Here is a 19,661-nt window from a genome sequence, read left to right on the forward strand (position 1 = left end):
ACAATGTTTACGTGGAAATCCTAGCATCCTACATGTAATTGTGACAATATTAACGTAGAAATAATATATGTAATTGTAACAATGTTTACATGGAAATCCTAGCATCCTACATGTAATTGTAACATGCAATGTTAACGTGGAAATCCTACTTGTAATTGTAACACTGCTAATATGGAAATACTAACATCCTACATGTTAACGTGGAAATCCTGCTTGTAATTGTAACAATGTTTACGTGGAAATCCTACTTGTAATTGTAACGATGTTTTGATACATTTTCGTTACAATCTTACTCTTTAGTGGAGTAACAGTCCTAGATTAAGTTGCTAATTTTTTGAGTTTAGTAGACCAACACGCCTTAACGGCTGATTTTTCCCCTGGCTGGCAAACCTTTTTGACTGGTCGTAGAGTCTTCGTAAGTCAATTTGTATTTATCTAAATGCAGTCAAATTGAAAAAATGAGCGTCTTTGGTTTTTATCTTTGATTACCCAGTATATTAGTATTTTACAAGTTAATCTTATAATTACGAATGCATTTTTTGTGGGTGATAAGCTACATGTAGTTATAGCAGTATGAAATGCCGTTGATTTTTTAAAAATCTATTTTCACTTTCGGGTTTTTTCCTCTCGATTAACTGGGACCTAATGAATTAGATTGATTGATTGATTGATTTGGGTTTTACGCCGTTTTGGCAATATTTCAGCAATTTTACGGCGGTCTAATGAATTAGATTGTTGAACAACATCGTCATTTTCATACCTCCCGCAAACGAAGGTGTAAGGGGGGGGGGTGTATTGGAATCACCATGTCCGTCTGTCTGTCCGTCTGTATGTAGAAATGATTTTCTCCGGGCATGTTCTAAGAAACCAGTACATGGATTTTTCTCAAAAATAAAAAGATATACTCATTACTCACTATATGAAGATGCACAACTGGTATTTTCATAGAGGTTATTAGACTGAAGTTATGCATTTCTTATTTTGAATTAGAATTATATATAAAGTGCTAGAAAAGGTTAATTTCTATTTTGTTTAAGAATATTGTTGTTTTAGAATATTTTAAAAACATAATGAAAGGTTTGAATCAGACCTTTTACATATATTTTTATTATTAAAGTAAAATAACATTTATGTACTTTACATTTTGATTTATAGTTAATGTATAAATATTTCCATTTTCTATCTATCCCTTTTCTGTTGGCGTGGGAGGGGGGGGGGGGGGGTATCATACTCTAGCAATTTTTAAACCATAAAGAGAAATGTTAATAAACAATTAAATTCTCTGAAAATCCTTTTCATTGCTATTTTGAGCATCACAGGAAATATTTTAATATTTGATTGATTCATTGATCTTTTAAAGCAACATTTTCAATAAAAAGAAATAATATACTAGATGACCATTTGATTAGACAACTTCTGGTTTGATCTGAGGAAGTAAGTTTTTATCCATTATATAGAGTTCTCCGCGGGGGTATTAGTCCCGAAAGGACTGTTCTAGTTGGCCTTGGAAAGGTTATGTATAAAGTTCTTTAGAAGTATTCAGAAAAATGTTCAATTTGTCGGGTCTTTCCGGTGACGATTCAGATGCTGCCATGATGAATGTTTCAAGTAAACTTGTTGCTATAATGTATGATCCACAAGGACATTTCAAAGATGCACACGAACATTTCAATGAACTTAAAATCAAACTAACAACATTCTCTTTGACTTCCATCTTGTGAAGAATCCTTTAATCAGCACATGCTTCGTGTAATGCTTCATTCCCGTAGGAATCCGGGTTAGAATAGTTCCTCAGTACCCCTTGCTTGTCGTAAGAGGCGACTAAATGGGGCGGTCCTTCGGATGAGACCACAGAAACCGAGGTCCCGTGTCACAGCAGGTGTGGCACGATAAAGATCTCTCCCTGCTCAAAGGCCGTAAGTGATGAGCATAGGCCTAAATTTTGCAACCCTTCACCGGCAATGGTGACGTCTCCATATGAGTGAAATATTCTCGAGAGGGACGTTAAACAATATTAATCAATCAATCAAACGTATGTATCGATGAATTCACACATAGCTATTCAACCAGTTCAGAAGTCACCAATGAACTTTGGTTGGAAAGTAAGTGTTTGTGGAGTAATACCTATATTTTAAAGGGCTTATGGTATCATATTTACTGCAAGATTTTGTCTGTTCCTGCAGAGGTAAATAAATTTGTGGGAGAAACTGCGTATATAATTGACAAAACCTTTGTTGTACCAGCATATGCTTATATCCGTGAGATCAGGAAATTGTCGAAATCGAGTAAAACACCAGGCAATATTTGATGATGATGACAACTCTGACGTATGGCAAGCCCGTTTACTATTTATTCGTAAAATAAGATATCTCTTTAAATAAGGGAGATATTTCTATTGGTTAAAGCGATATCTCTGTAAGTTAGAGAGATATCTTTTTACGCTAGGGAGATATTTCTTTAACCAAGATATATCTTTTTAAACAAAAGATATCTCTTTTGTTTAAAAGATATCTCTTTAAACAAATGAGATATCTCTTTACGCTTGGGAGATATCTCTCAAAGAGAAAGAGATATCTCTCTAGCGTAAAGAGATAGCTCTCTATTAATGTAAAAAGAGATATCTCTTTAAGTTAGAGAGATATCTTTTTAAATTTTCAAAAAGAGATATCTCTTTAACCTAAACTCTTTAGATTGTCCCAAAGTGATCATAATGACTTGTCCCTGTTACATTGTCATTTAAATGATGTAACCCTATTTTTTTTTACCAAGCAAAATACGTCTAGTGTACAAATGGCGGGAAAGGTAGAAGAGGTGGTTGGGGTAACATAGCTGCAATAATGTAGCCCTCCCTGATTTTTTTTTTTTTTTTTTTTTTTTTTTTTTTTAGGGAGAGGACTGCAACTCCTTAGGATCTCCGTAATGGTGCAAATGCGGGAGTGATTCACTCCCGCAACATTTGCGCTCATTCTAAACATTTCCTGACTTTCTTTGCGTAAATAAAATGATATTCTATGTTTCTTAGTCAATATACAAATTTACAACCTGCAACTTAAGATTTGTGAGGCTCTATTCTACCGTTTTCAACAATTTCGATAAATTCCAATTTCTCGATTCATATTTGTGCGCCATGTTTGATGTACTGAAGTTTCAACTTTCGATTGTCAAGTCATTTGCATATGCCATATAAGGTAGTATTTACATCAATGGACAAGTATGGAGGCGAAAGCTATTTCGTCGGTATTGAAAAGGTTTGAATTTAATATCAAGTTAAAAACCGAACAGCAGAGTGTAAATTCTTTCTGCAACAATATGATTTTCCTTTCTTTGTGGAAGTGGCTCGAGTAACTACATTTTCGCGCTGATTGTCAATGTTTAGGTCTTTCATTAGATCCACCTACGAGATTTCGCGATAACAAGCATGGCGGAGCAGACGAAGAATTTTGCATGCTGTACATTATATTTAATGAAAAACACCTTTATTAGACATGCCCGAGCACAAAGTTGGTACTCCTTTTGGTGTAAACAACATTTGGGACTAATACACAGAGTTTATTATCGGTTATTCATAAAATTATTTTGCACCATTACGGAGATCCTATGGAATTGTAGCCCTATCCCGAAAACGTCAGAATTAAAAAAAAATTGGATAGGGCTACATTATTGCATCTAGGGGTAACATTGTCAAGTTGCCGAGAGGCGAAATCTAGTCTAGCTCGCATATTTCATCAATTTGGTGTCTTTGTTTTTTGTTACCTTTATATCTTCCCACGGGATTGTAGCCATCAGGGTGTTGCTAAAACGCGGAACGGAAAACAGAACGGAATTTAAGAATTAGAATGATTAATGTAGAATATCGGGGGGGGGGGGGGGTTGATTCGTTTTGATTAAAATCAACAATTTGGGAATTATTTACAAGCGATAAAACAACTTTATTTTAAAATTTTGCATCATAAATTGATTAAGCGAAATTACCCCCCCCCCCCACACACACACACCCCGTGGTAAAACGTCATTAACGCACATGTACATGTATTTACACATAATACCGTGTATGTGTGTACTTACAACAGGGAGTGTGATATGTATAAAACAATAATAATTCATGATCTTATTAAGTCAACAAGTTAAACATCTTGTGTTTGATTTATTATATTTTAACAAACAGGAGACTTAGTAACCGCAGCACTCCAATTCTAAATAGGTAGGACTTCTGGCAGTTAATTTTTAAACTAAATACTTGTATAGCTTAACATTTGGATTATCGCAATTCACCTTTGAATTAGAACGCTTTACCCGATATAGTATTGCGTTGTGTGACGACACAATTGAATGAGACGATTGAACAATTTGAATGACAAGTTTGATGTAATACAAGAGTTTTCATTGGCCGATTACAGCCCGCCCACTTTCTCGAGCGGATTCAGTGTAGCTGGAGAACTGTACATAGCTCTCTGAAAAGATCCACCTCTTATAAAAACCTTCGATTTACGGGTCACAAAAAGCTGCGGACGCGGTTGAGGCCTGAAATCGGTGTATTCTTGTGTTGCTGTCTCATAAACTCAATATAAAAAAATCTTAACATATTTTCCTACTATATACTTGCGTCCAAACATACCTTCAAATATTCATTAAAGCCACACACCACCCGAAAACTCGCAGCTTAAAATGATTTCGTATGTTGACGTAGCCATGTTAGGTAGCCGGTCAATTCGAACTCTTGCTATTGGTATCTATTCATAAAATTGGTTGTAAGTTATGTATTCGCTCTTCATCTATTATCAACATTAATAGAAATTAAAACATTTTTGTACCAGTTTTTGTAAAGGTAAAATAAGCTCTATATGAACGAAAATGCTACATAAGCCATTAGATGGAGACCGGCGGGCGCGGCCGCTCATGACTAATGAAAGCCGCACTGCCGTGAGTTTAGCTATTTGAATAATTATCATTTAATAGGACTGGGGTGGTATATTATTTAAACAATTCAGCTTAAATATTTGTGGGGTATTAGTACACATCTAGACGCTATTGTGCCAATATGGAAATGAACCGGGATTCGAATTGACTGGCTACCTGACATGACTACGTCTACGAACGAAATCATCAAAAGCTGTGATCGAGTTTTTGGGTCGTATGGGGCTTTAATAAATATTTGAAGGTATGTTTGGACACAAGTATAGTAGGAAAATATCTTAGGATTTTTTTATATTAAATTTATGAGACAACAACACAAGAATACAACTTTTTCTCTTTCTTCCTTTGAAGTTTTTTTCCATCTAGCATCTGACCGTCATGTTTTCAAATGCTGACTACTCCCGTATAAGGGAATTTGGGCGGACTTATACATATGGACCAATGAGAGTTTCTGTTGCATTTCGCAATTGTATTACAAACAGATTCAATTGTGTCGTCACACAACGCAATACTATATCGGCCAAAGCGTTCTAATTCAAAGGTGAATTGCGATAATAATGAGATGACTTTTAATTCCATTCAAGCATAAATTCTGTGTTAACTTTTTAGCTATTGCATATATTAAGAAATAAATCTAAATTCAAATTCAGTTATCTTAAAAACATATGTACAGTGTAGTTAGATTAAAAGCACATTCGATTTAAATAGGCTATGTTTCGGGAAAATTGTTCAAAAAATTATTTTATCTTTTACAATGTTGTTTTCGGGGGGGGGGGGGGGGGGGTTACCTTTTATTCATTGGATGGGCTCATGAAATTTTTTCTTACGATACCAGCCAGAATAAAGTAATAGAATTTGAAAGGGGTTCAATTATAATTCAAGTCTTTTTCAGTATGTTTTCTTATTTATTTTTTCTTCATTTGTGAAACAAAATACTGTCAAAATTTGGGAGGAGGGATGACAAAGCCGGGAAAAAAGATGGTCCCAACAGGCGCTTGCTTGATATTTTTATTAAAACTTACTATGCAAATTATTAACCAAGTGCCTGTTGGTACATTCATCCACAAAATACACCGTGTAAAAATACATAATAATGCATTAGTATGAGGTATCAATATGAAATAGTGGATTCTGAGGATGACTTCCTGTTCTCTCTGTAATTTCTGCATCCCTTGTTCATAATAAGTCTTTTGATTTTGCAAAATGTTGACTTCCTCATAACATTATTGCATAAAATATTTTTCGTTCCGTTCCGTTTTCCGTTCCATTTTCCGTTCCACGTTTTAGCAACACCCCAGCCATCATGGTAAGATTTGCTTTGGCGTGCTTCCGTTTTAGGAAGAATTCCTTGAGTATTCAAACTAATAAAAAATATTGGAAAGAGATATCTCTTTCTCTTTGAGAGATATCTCTTTTTCAACGATTAAAGAGATATCTCTTGTACTTTGAGAGATATCTCTCTAGGAATTCTTAGAGAGATATCTCTTTAAGTGAAGGAGATATCTCTCAAAGTAAAAGAGATATCTCTCTAAGTGAAAGAGATATCTCTCTAAGTGAAAGAGATATCTCTTTTAGAGAGAGATATCTTAAGATTAAGAGATATCTCTCATTTTAAAGAGATATCTCTTTAAAATAAAACATATCTCTTTAGTTTAAAGAGATATCTTATTTTTCGAATAAATAGTAAAAGGGCTTGCCATACTGACGTCCTTCCGAACAGATCGTTGTCAAATGTGACGCAAGTGTTTGACGTACAACGAGCTAAGCGTTGAACATGCATCGAATTAACCTATGATTTAAACCTATGCAGTTTAGTTTTTGTTGTTGTGTGTTTGGATGGTGTTGCTGGTTCTGCTGTTGAGATGGATGTGGTGGGGTTTGTTATGAGTTTTTGTTTAAATATGGGTTTAAAATATTAGGTGATTTTGGCAAAGTAGAAATAATTTCATTAAATGGATTTTTTGTTCAATACAAAAACTCATTCATACAAAGAGACAGACGCTGAAAATTGTTTATTCAATAAAAAAAATGTTCACGTATTGAAAAACTGTGTATGAAAATATGTTGCATATTATAGACAAGTTTTTAAATTAACAAATTTTAAACTTTTAATGTATGTAAAATTACCAGCAAAATTGGAAATTCAAACAATTTCATTTTGTTGATTCATATGGTTATTTCAGTTTTTGATCTTTGACCTCCTATTATTTTTTTTATTTTGACCATAGAACCATATACGACCGAACAAAATGTATTGTTTGATAAAATATCTGGCCAAGAAAGTACAATTTAGCTGAACGGTAAGGTGGTTCCTTAAAATAAAAATTTTGACAGGCTTGGCACTGCACTACTAGTCTAATATCACATACTAAATGATTGTTGTATTTTAAGGTTTATCGATCCTCATGTGATGTCATAGGTTTTTGCAAAAATCTTAATAAATTAAACTTTGCGCATGATAGAAATATATTTTTCCGAGGAATTTTATTCACTGGATATAATAAAAAATCTGGTAAACTATTAATACTGAAAAAGTTTATATTTTCCATAGATAATCAATTATTTATGATTAAAATAATTTTGTCAAGGGCAATAACTCCTATGCTGGAATTTCCTCTACTGGATGTCTATTATACATTGGTTTACCCAATATCCACAATTAATCTATACATATTTATGAATTATCAGTTTTTTTTAAACTGTTGATATTTAAATTTTGTCATTTCAACAAGTTTTTATCTATTTTTATTATTCTGTTTAACAACGTGTGATTTTCTGATGTTGATGTATACTACTGTTTTTGTATGTCTGACATCTTTAAAAAGGTGGCAACATATATATTTTCTTTGGTTATTAATTAAATTAAACTATATTGAGTGGAAATTAATACAGTTTTTCCACTTTTAACCATTAATATTGATAAGTCATATGAGGATGGAGCTGCCTTAAGAGTTATTAGACATTCTCTCATTGGATTTTTCATTAATAGAAAAGAAGCTTGGTGTCACGAAAATTTAAATGTTTACAACATGTATCTAGACTAAGATGCAATATATATATATTCTAATGTTCTGATATCAAATCAATATCAGTCCTTAATTCATCTGTTTATAATTTCTGTGTTACAACTGAGTGATCACAAATCAATATCAGTCCTTAATTCATCTGTTTATAATTTCTGTGTTACACCTGAGTGATCACAAATCAATATCAGTCCTTAATTCATCTGTTTATAATTTCTGTGTTACACCTGAGTGATCACAAATCAATATCAGTCCTTAATTCATCTGTTTATAATTTCTGTGTTACACCTGAGTGATCACAAATCAATATCAGTCCTTAATTCATCTGTTTATAATTTCTGTGTTACACCTGAGTGATCACAAATCAATATCAGTCCTTAATTCATCTGTTTATAATTTCTGTGTTACACCTGAGTGATCACAAATCAATATCAGTCCTTAATTCATCTGTTTATAATTTCTGTGTTACACCTGAGTGATCACAAATCAATATCAGTCCTTAATTCATCTGGTTATAATTTCTGTGTTACACCTGAGTGATCACAAATCAATATCAGTCCTTAATTCATCTGTTTGTAATTTCTGTGTTACACCTGAGTGATCACAAATCAATATCAGTCCTTAATTCATCTGTTTATAATTTCTGTGTTACACCTGAGTGATCACAAATCAATATCAGTCCTTAATTCATCTGTTTATAATTTCTGTCTTACACCTGAGTGATCACAAATCAATATCAGTCCTTAATTCATCTGGTTATAATTTCTGTCTTACACCTGAGTGATCACAAAATGGAACTAACTTACCATGCATTAGTTTCTTCTTCCAAAACCATAGGTTTTTATTCTATTTCAATATACATTCATTTTTTTTTTTGCTCACGTTCATTTTCCTAAGTTATCAATACTTTTTTGTTTCGAGAAAAAAAGGAAGTAACTTTTTATGTTCTTTTTTAAAGGTAAAAGACAGCGTTCGATCACATCACATGAACGATCCCCCGGAGAATGAGAAGAAAATCTATAAGGCTTATGTTGTACAGAACAATATCGAGAGGATGATGAAGAAAATTACCAGTTTTGTATTTCTGAGAATATTATTTGAAGGTAAGTTATCCCACTCTTTCTCTTAAAAAGGTATTCTATATGGTAGTTCTGAGTATTCAAATAACTTGAATTGCAAAATTATTTCTTATGTTCATAACTACATTAAATCTTCTAAGCGCTTTTGACAAGTTAATTTTTGCAGTTTCTTCTCTCTTTTATTCTTATTTTTTATTTATTTTTTTTTTTTTTTTACAAATTATTTATTTTCTTTTTTTTCTTCTAACAGCCTGGATTGATCTACGTTAGTATTGATCTATATTATATGTATGTGTGTGACTGTAGGTGGAGGGTTATGTAAGTATGTATGTGTAGAACATGTTGATCTATAAAAAAAAAAAAATCAGTTCATAGCAAAATTCAACAAAACTCTTATTAAATATTTTCATGTAACCTCATTACAATATTGTTGAATCTTCAAAATATCCTTTTTATACCTTTATATCATCCCTTTGTACTTGACCTTTGTATTTGGGAGAGGGCATACATAGGCTCTGCCTGTTGCCCAATCCTGTTGAGTTTCTCAATAAAATATGTTTAAATTCAAAAAAGGTATAAATCTCGTGCATTGGCTAAGTTTTTCTGTCTCTTATTTGGATTTTTTTTTATATATAAATATAGTTCGCCAGCATAGAATGTAAGTACAGGCATTCGACGTTTTAAATATCTATAATGAAAAAAAATTGTCTTCCTGTAAACATAATTATCACCAATCTCTCACCAGAGGGTGTTACGCTACACTCCACAACACCTCTGTTATCGTCTGATTTACAAGAATTTTGTAAAACAGAGCGTCTTTGAAAATAAAATAAATCTGCATCATTTTCATAAATAAAACATAAATTTATGAGTTAAAAACACATTGATAGGTATCGAAACGTTGTATTACGTTAGTACAACCTCCATATTTATGGAACTATTTTGTCTTGTCAAATGTATTAATTTCTCTTCGTAACTATGGACTCTACATTAGAAAAACTAGCGAGATTATAATGATGAAAATCTGACATTACACAAAGAACAGAAACGTGTCTTTCTGTTGGAGTCAAAGACGCCATTTTGTCCGTGCGAGATTATGTGGTTATGTGGTTAGCCGAACTATTTATCAGACGATAACAGAGGTGAAAGTGAAGCTTGCGTAGCGCGACCTCTGGTGAGAGAATGAATTATCACAAGGTATATCACGCCGCCATCTTGGTTGTCTTTTTTACCAGCTGCATCGCTTGAAAATTTCGGCGAAAAGTTCGATATAATATGATAATTAGATCCCTACCATTTAGAAACAACTCTATTGAGGTCTTGCCTCTCGCATCGTTATGGTGAATCTTGGAGATAAAGTCCATTTATCGGCCATAATCAACCGTCAAAGTTGCTTCTAATTATCATATCATATTGAACTTTTCGCCGAAATTTTCAAGTGATGCAGCTGGTAAAAAAAGACAACCAAGATGGGGGCGTGATATACCTTGGGAATATTATGTTTACAGGAAGACAATTTTTTTTATTACAGATATTTTAAACGTCGAGTTCCTGTGAATGTAGGCTGGAGATGTCTTTGACGTCATTGCATTTATTTCAGCCGGAAATACTTGCATCTTTATCTACAGAAAATATTCCTAAATCTTAAGCGGTCACCTAAGTATCAAATAAAAACTTCTTTTCAATATTTTCAGTACTAGAGTTTATTTAGTTCACTAACAACAATCAGTGTAGTTGTTGCGATGTAATGCGATGTCTACGATATTGTAGATAAAGATCAAAGATTTTCACCAAACATCAAATTTACATATAGGGTAGTTGTAGTCTAGAACTGCTCTTACAACCAATGTTGAGGATGTGTGAAATTGTGGACACTTGAATAATGTGCATGTATAAATATGCAGCCAAACTTCGTTATCACGAATACGGCGGTGCTGAGCAGCACAATTAATGTGACCAATAGATATTTCGCCGAAAATAGCAATTGCAAATCATCATTTATTAGGACGGATAGAATATTTTTGAACTGATATTGGATCAAAATATGATGGACTAAAAATACATATTCAGGACGATTATATTTCATATTTAGACTGATCACGTGATTCTGCGTCACGTGGTTTTATCAAATATATCTGTGATATTGAGGTAAAAAATGAATTTCGATATTGCAAAGGCATAAGATTGAAATTCAAACTTTGATTCATGAAGGTTTTAAACAACCTCTGTAGTTATGAAATGCTGCGGAGTTCTACAGATTTCGATTTATAATTGTTAAAATAATATTGTATTACGTGTTGAATATTTTGCCGGTCAATTATCTGCATTTTAATTTGAAATAAATAAGTTATTTCTAAAATTTTATCAGGATAGCAGCACTTTTCAAACCGCTTTCTTTTGTTCACTTTAAAAAAAAACCATTGTGATGTATTGAGGACATGTTTTTGCAATAAATCGATTTGTAAAACCCACCCATTTGCCCACTTATCCATAAATGTTTTCCTACGGGATAAATAGAAAATATTTCAGTGAATTTATAAGAAAGGCGTTGTTTTAAAAATAATACTCTTATAAATATCTGCAAATATATTTCCATCTAAGAGTAAAATATTATTTTCATCAAGAAAAATCAGTTGATTCGCTAATTACTGGAAATGAAATGCGTCAGACTATCATGATGACGTCATGATTACAAGTGCATCGCGATAAATTGTTTGCTTAATTATATCTTTAGGTGTCAGGTTATATTAACGACCAAACAAAAACTCGTTTAATGTTATTTTTGTTTAGTGCTATACTTCCGTGTATTTTAGAAACATTGATTATTTTATTTCATGATATTTTGAGGGATGTGCGATATTTTATTGTTTATGTGTGATATCACAACACACACCCCCTTACTGGAACCTTAACTGTGCTGCGTGAGAGAGAGAAAAACCCTCACAACACACACCTCCTTACTGGAACCTTAACTGTGCTGCGTGAGAGAGAGAAAAACCCTTACAACACACACCTCCTTACTGGAACCTTAACTGTGCTGCGTGAGAGAGAGAAAAACCCTATGGTTCAAGATATTTTACATGATAAAAATGTAGTTGGGACTTCTGACTTACTTCGACTTATCCATGGTATTCGATATATTATACCGATGTACGAGATATCGGAGTTCAACTGTATTTACATTTCCAATGTTTTTGTCTTTATTACCTTTACAAATTGTAATGCGATTCATTTCCTCATGAATGTGCTGCAGTTGTAAACAATGTGCATGTATATTATGTCTATTTTAACAGTTTGGAATTTCGACACAAAAAGTAAAATGTAAATTTCAGGTTTAAAAATACACAAGAATATGAACTGCAACGCTTCTTCCGACATACTTTCCATGAAGTGTCAACGCTCTTCTTAAGTATGCCAGCGCGAAGTGTTGCAGTTCATACCCTTAAATATTTTCAAAAATGAAATCTATTTCTTAAATACATCTTTTGGTACAAGTGTACTTCTTTTTCTCATATGTTTATGATTTTTCATACTCTGTCCCCTGTTGACCCTCATTTCCAAATCCATTTGATTCTACTTCTTTGACTAAAGTGGTTAGTTTTGTGTATATGTTTTTCGTCCCTTTGAGCATTGCTCACCAGCTTTAGGGTAAATGCCACACATTCAGACCTATGTCTGGCGCTACGGGCCGTAGCAGTGAGGGTTCTTTATCGCGCCAACACAGTCCACGTCATGGAGCCTTGGTATTGAAGGTCTCAATTGAAATATCCATGACTATCACTTTTAAATGCCGATCTGTGGCGAAGGAACACTACTATCTATTTTGACGTTGTAGGTCATACCCGGCCATGGTACGAGCGGGCTTGAACCCATGACCGCATGGTCACGAAGTGGACGCTCTAACTACTGAGCAATCGCGATCAGAGCCAAACGTCACAAATAATGTCATTGTGAGGAGCTTCAATAATTGCTGCATTACACGTTTTTGCTTCTCCTAGATATGCATTTTGTTTTCAAACAGCATCAGCAAAATTAAGGAAGAAGTCTTTCAAATGACATACACAATGACTATAAAAAAAACTGTCCCACTCTGGAACCAAAACCCCTACCCCTTGGATCATGAAATTTACAATTTTAGTGATTGCCTACCTGCCCCTTCTAAATATCTATTTACTTTGAATTTAGTATCGATAGTATTACAGATGTAATTTGAATGTTTCCACATAAACACTATATACCAAATTTGGCTCCGTCCTGGAGTCAGAATCTCTACCCTTGGTATCATGAAATACAATTTTGGTAGTTTTTGCCGCATCCCTCAGGCCCCAGGGGTGCAGGAGTCCTGAAATTTACAATGTATTTGAAAAGAATTGGAATGGCAGTTATTATCAAGAAGTTAAAAATATTCAGCTGTTAACACACGACACCGGATGCTAATCAACTGCAATAGCTCACCTTAGTCACTCAAAAAATTCAATGAAATGTTGCTTTTTCTTTGTAGTAGTTCCAACATCGAGTTTCAGCTCAGCAAAATACGTGTGGCCATTGACTGACTCAACTTACACTTATGAAGTAAAAACATCGAAAAACGGAGACTACAGTCAATGCGGCTTCCACTTTGCTGGAGACCACCCTTCGTTTTCTAGAGATCCGTTACAATTAAATGGACACAATTATCCATACATAGATATCGATATCGATGATGGTAACGAGTTTAAATCGTTTTCTTTCGCATTGTCTGTTAATATTTCGGGTTCAAATGGCTGTATATTTCATTTCAAATCTACAACAACGTCCTCTACCGATATTACTGACGTCAGCGTTTGTCTCAGTGGTGGTACACTTACAATGGAAGTTGCATCTTCTCTTGGGACATCAAACGCTATATTTGTGCCATCGCAGGTTCAGGGTCAATGGATTATTGTTCAGGCTGGACGAAACTTTGACAACAGAAAATTGAAGTTCATCGTTGATAATTTCATTGATGAAGTTTCTGATACACATAACTCCAAAATTTTGGGTTTACCTGGAACTCTTCGTATCGGAGCGAGGCACGACACAACCATGGCATTATCGTTAAGAGTTACTTGCATCACAATGTATGACGTCACAACCAATACAGGAAGTGAAGTATATGAGATCGAAAATCAATGTAAAACATCACCATCAGTATCAGGTGAGCACAACTTACACTTTTTCACGCTACATGTAAATCATTACGCCAGTGGTAGTCATCTGTGCAAAGAGACGTTTTCAGTCATATGGAGACGTCACCATTGCCAAAGAAGGGCTGCAAAATTTAGGCCTATGCTCGGCGCTTATGGCCTTTGTCGTGCCACACCTGCTGTGACACGGGGTCTCGGTTTTTGTGGTCTCATCTGAAGGACCGCCCCATTTAGTCGCCTCTAACGACAAGCAAGGGTCACGGAGGACCTATACTAACTCGGATCTCCACGGGATTCTGTACAAAGAGATAATGTATATATGTTTCTTGTAATACGTAGAAGAAAAAATTATGGAACACTTGCTTTAGCGTTCTGTCACCTTTGATTTTGACAGGGAATGCTTACTCCTCCTAGGCACCTGATCCCACCCCTGGTGTGTCCAGGGGTCCGTGTTTGCCCAACTATCTATTTTGTTTTGCTTATAGGAGTTATGAGATTGATCACTGTTTGTTATCTTCGCCTTTCATTTATCAGAAAGATAAGGCATTATGAAAAGGTGAAAATAAACGAACAGTGATCAATCTGATAACTCCTATAAAGAATACAAAATTACAATGAAGACAAACACGGACCCCTGGACATAACGGTACTACTGACTAGTTCATACAGGGGGAAATCAGCTGATATAACAAAAAATGTATTCAGGATTTCAACACATCATGTTCTGATCGCGCCTAGATAATTATCACAAATAACACTACTACTGACTATTGAGAAAATTGTTCCAAAGCGTAGAAAAAGCAAAAAGATGACGAACAATGATTAGATAACCATATATTTGGTCTTCTTGTTCGTCATCTTTATCGCTTAGATATTAAACCACTAGAATTGCTGAATATCAATTGAATTCTTGAGCTAGTAACTGCACTACCCGGTAGTACTCAGAGGGTATAGATTCCCAATTGGTTAGTGTATACAGGGAAATATTTGCCGCCGTTTTATTTTCGCCCCTTTCGCCCTCGTTGTCAGTGAACGAATTTAAGATTGTGTGAAACTGTTTTTTCTCTTATCTCTCTATAAAAACAACTGTGTCTGGGCGAATTTAAAACGAAAAGAAACTGCCAGCAAGTGTAGAAAGTTGAAAATGGGGCGAAAATAACTCAGTTTACATTATCACTTGAAAGGAGAAGATAATGAACAGTGATCAATCTCATAACTCCTATAAGCAATACAAAATAGAGAGTTGAGCAAACAGAGGTGGGATCAGGTGCCAAGAGTAGTAAGAATCCCCAGTCTAGAAAAACAAATGCAAACAAAATATAACATTTTTTAAGAAAAGTAAAATGTGTTTATGAAACTGACTTAGATCCATCGAAAGAAAATCGTAACCGAATACTTAACGATGAATAGTAAGCTTTATCATGTAAATGGATACTGTTCAATATGAGGTAAACACGAGTGTAATCTATTTTTCATGTGTCGATTCGATATATCCCTTTGAGCTCGAAATAAAAGACACCACAAAGTCGTCCACTTCTCCTTCATACTTAAATATTCTATTGAAAGTAGACATTAATGGCGAACTGACAACTCAACTGTATGACAAACAGGATGATTTCAGCTTCTCCATTGCCCATATTTATGTAGCAATATTCCATTATCACCTGCATATGGTTTATATCTCTCAGCTGATTCGATACGCAAGAGCTTGTTCTGCGTATGGTCAGTTTTTTAATCTAGGCAAGCTACTGACAAACAAGTCGACGTCAAAGAGATTTCAATAGTCTCGTTTGAAGTTTAATTCTATGGTAGTTACATGTATAACGATCTAATTTACCAATACAACCTGCCACTGGGTAAATGTCTGACATGTTTCATACCAATTGTTAGGCCGTTCTTTGCACACTGATTTCGACAACAGATTACTTCGTTTACCTGGTCAAGATACAGGGTTCTGGCGGGTGTGACCGGTTGATAGGGAATGTTTACTCCTCGTAGTAATCTGTTCCCACCTCTGGTATGTCCAGAGGTCCGTGTTTGCCGTACTCTTAATTTTGTATTCTTTGTGGGAAATATGAGATTGATTACTGTTCGTTATCTTCACACTGATTTTGACTACGGATAACTCCGTTTACCTGATCAAGATGTAGGGCTCACGGTGGATGTGACCGGTTGACAGGGGATGCTTACTCCTCCTAGGCGCTTAATCCCACCTTTGGTATATCTAGGGGGTCCGTGTTTGCCCAACTCTCTATTTTGTTTTGCTTATAGGGGTTATGAAATCAATCGTTGTTCATTATCTTCGCCTTTCCTTTTCAAATAAATTCCATTAAATGAAATACAGTTTGTATATTATAGCCCTTTTTACGATCGGTAAACTTGATTAGTTTTAAACAGTTACTAGTACATTTAACTAAAAAGTGAACGTTGTATCTCTTATATGCATTATATTCCTGCTCAAGATGTTTAATTTTGATGATATACGAATTTCTGCTTTATCCTTATTGTTTAACGTGACTCAAACTTAGAATTTTTTCCTTTCTCATAGAGACCTCTTTATTCTTCCGCTTTGAAAGTTTGTTCGTATTTTGCATTGTAAATGTTTAGTAGCTAAGGAAATCAAGCATGATGTATATTCTGATATGAAAATGAATCCTAGCCATCTTAAAAAAACTTGATAGACAATTATATATGCTGGAGTTCCTCATTGACAATATTTTCGTAGTCGTTGGTTATCAGGTCTTAACAACAGTCTGTTGGAATTCCTATGGCCACAAATTGTGCTACTTTGTTAGCTGACTTGTTTTTATTATCTTATGAAGCATAATTTATTCGAAAGATTCTACATGAGAAGGAAAAATATCATGGCATCCATATGGAAATGCAGTACCTAGAGTCTTTATGCAGTGATTTTCTCGTTGTCTACAAAAAGGCGTACTTAAAATTGGATTGTTTGTATGATGGTATTTTTTTTTCTAGAATCCAGACCCTCATGGACAAGATGGAGTATTCAGGGGAATGAAAATGTTTATAGAGAAGTTGGTTACCACCATTATTCATGTGAAATTTGTGTTCCGATATTCTTTCATTAATTGAACCCTTAGTATCCCCGACCTAAATTAAGCCACATATGTTACATTCCATAGCGTAGACAACATTAGAAGATTTACAGGTCTAATTCTCAAATGTTTTCGAGCAGAAACTCCGTCCGGTGAGATTACTAGTAAATGAACTTCTAGTAATCAATATATCACAAGTTTTACAGTTTTTATGAAACATTTTGAAATCGAGCACATGAGATCTGAAAAGGAATCATCAAAATATCTCTTAATGGAACACGGGAATTTTTAATTTGGGTTTACGAATTTTCATTTTCAGTAACATATTACTCTTTGACGACTGTAACTATGACAAATGTTTGATATCTTGAAGGATAATCTAAGGGACGCCAACCGTTCTATAAGAGCCTGTGTCCCTTATAGACTTCACAGAGTGCCACCTTTTTATACTGGGCGACGTGTCAGCCAATATTGTCTTGTTATTGTTTATATTCATGGAAATACATATATCGAGCGACAAGTATCCACCAGCAGAGATACATGATCGATGGTTAAATGAAAGATGAAGATAACGACCAATGATCAGTCTTATAAATCCTATAAGGAATACAAAATAGAGAGTTGTGCAAAAACGGACCACTGGGTATACCATAGGTGGGATCAGGTGCCTAGGAGGAGTAAGCATACCCTGTCGACCGGTATCCTACCTCTGGTATGTCCAGGGGTCCGTGTTTGCCCAACTCTTTTGTTTTGTATTCTTTATGGAAGTTATGAGATTGGTCACCGTTCGTTGTCTTCATCTTTTCTTGTAAATATGTGGCTACATTTTCGTTGGCTTTGGATACTATTTGCTATACAAAATGCTTTCATTATCCCATTCAAAAGACCACCGTATTTTACTTCTTATGCAGAGGACTCAGCAATTCGCAACCCATTTCATCGATTCGGGTGTATGACGTCTTGGGCTCGAACGCACGATCTACCGCATACGTAACGGAAGCATTGTCTACGAGTTACACCAAGTTTCATTTTCCAATAACTTTTTCAATCCATACATTCAGACAAAATACTTTTAAATCAATTTCATTTCATCTTCAGGTATCCCTGCCTCTCCATCACCAGGATGTGATGTGTTGGACACAACCACCCAACCTTATCCAATTTCTAGTTCGGTTGAACCATTGTCTACTACTTTTATGCATTCTACTTCAGTAGACACACAATTTTCGCAATGTACCCGGATAGATATCCCCAATCAACATTATGGATCCTTTATTCGCACGGTCAAAGACACCATATTCAACGATCCAACCAGCCTAATAGAAATCGCCATTGCATTCAGCAAGAGAAAGTGTGCCGAGATGTGCGTCAGGAATTACCAGTGTTTATCATTTTTGTATAGAAACATTCATTCAGGGTCCTCAATTTGTTCCATGTACAAAACATTTACACCATCCAACCCTGCTCCACAACTGAATAGTCATTTGTATATTCTAAACTGTATGTGAAGTGTTCATCTTTCAACAAAGCACCAACCACTAATGATGAAAATCCACTAATTATAAATGTTACATTAACAAACAAAAAACAAAAAACCCCACAGATACATTTAGCGTAATACAGTTTCCGTACTTTCCCTTTTAAAATTTTATTTTCTTGTTAAATTCCACAAGTTGTGTAAGAAACGAGATTAGATTTGATTGCATTGTCCTATATATAACACTTATTCTGCATTCAAGATTTTAAAGACAGATTTTATCAATAGTAATCCGACAAAAATAAGACCGAAGCATATTGGTTTTAATAGTATGCAACAAGTCTGGCGTTCATTACTCATTAGTCTGTACTTCTGGTGTTTGTGTTTGTTTTAAGGGGAGACTTCTGGATGATAAAACTACACTATAATTTAACTTTAAATGATGTACATTTTGTAGCAGGAAATATTCTAGTAATGAAAATCAGATTAACAACACTTTATGAATTTATTATTAGCACAACAATGATAAATACACACTCCTAAAACCTGTAATGTAAAGCCTACCTTTTACTAGAAAAAAAAACTTCGAAATCGAAAAAATAGAATTTAGGGGACAAATAATTATAATGGGACTAAATACTGACAGACACACGGGATTCTAGTATGGCATGTGGAAGGAGAAGAAAAGTTACCGAGGTCCACTGTCTCACATTTGGAATTTGTGCAATAGAAAACTATCATTACATTTATAGGCCAAAAGATAAAGTGGTTGTTACCAAATAAAACGGGTGAAAGGTTTAAATCGGGATCGAAATACATTAAATGAAGTGAAAGTAAAACCATATTCCACAAAGGGAAAAGAGTACCAATTCATTTCCCATAGACCTCAATGTTAACCTTTGGCCCTCTCACTAATTAACTATATCGATTTTAAACAAATGACC

General features: G+C 34.5%; 1 protein-coding gene across 1 annotated transcript; it reads left to right on the forward strand.

Annotated features, from left to right (window-relative positions):
* The first annotated feature begins 2,042 nt into the window (after positions 1-2,042).
* LOC125680196 (uncharacterized) lies at positions 2,043-19,321 on the forward strand. Its single transcript, XM_056153546.1, has 4 exons — positions 2,043-2,102; positions 8,896-9,040; positions 13,518-14,192; positions 18,339-19,321. The coding sequence occupies exons 1-4, from the start codon at positions 2,043-2,045 to the stop codon at positions 18,746-18,748; spliced, it is 1,290 nt and encodes a 429-aa protein (XP_056009521.1). The 3' UTR covers positions 18,749-19,321.
* The last annotated feature ends 340 nt before the right edge of the window (positions 19,322-19,661 follow it).

The sequence above is a fragment of the Ostrea edulis genome, chromosome 2, assembly GCF_947568905.1.
Source record: "Ostrea edulis chromosome 2, xbOstEdul1.1, whole genome shotgun sequence".
Classification (NCBI taxonomy): Eukaryota; Metazoa; Mollusca; class Bivalvia; order Ostreida; family Ostreidae; genus Ostrea; species Ostrea edulis.

What these genes read in the sequence shown, in the direction of transcription:
- LOC125680196 (XM_056153546.1), top strand. Translation starts at nt 2,043, where the DNA reads ATGAATTCACACATAGCTATTCAACCAGTTCAGAAGTCACCAATGAAC. An exon ending in CAATGAACTTTGGTTGGAAA is followed by an intron (nt 2,103 to 8,895) that starts GTAAGTGTTTGT and finishes TCTTTTTTAAAG; the next exon opens with GTAAAAGACAGCGTTCGATC. An exon ending in TCTGAGAATATTATTTGAAG is followed by an intron (nt 9,041 to 13,517) that starts GTAAGTTATCCC and finishes TTTTCTTTGTAG; the next exon opens with TAGTTCCAACATCGAGTTTC.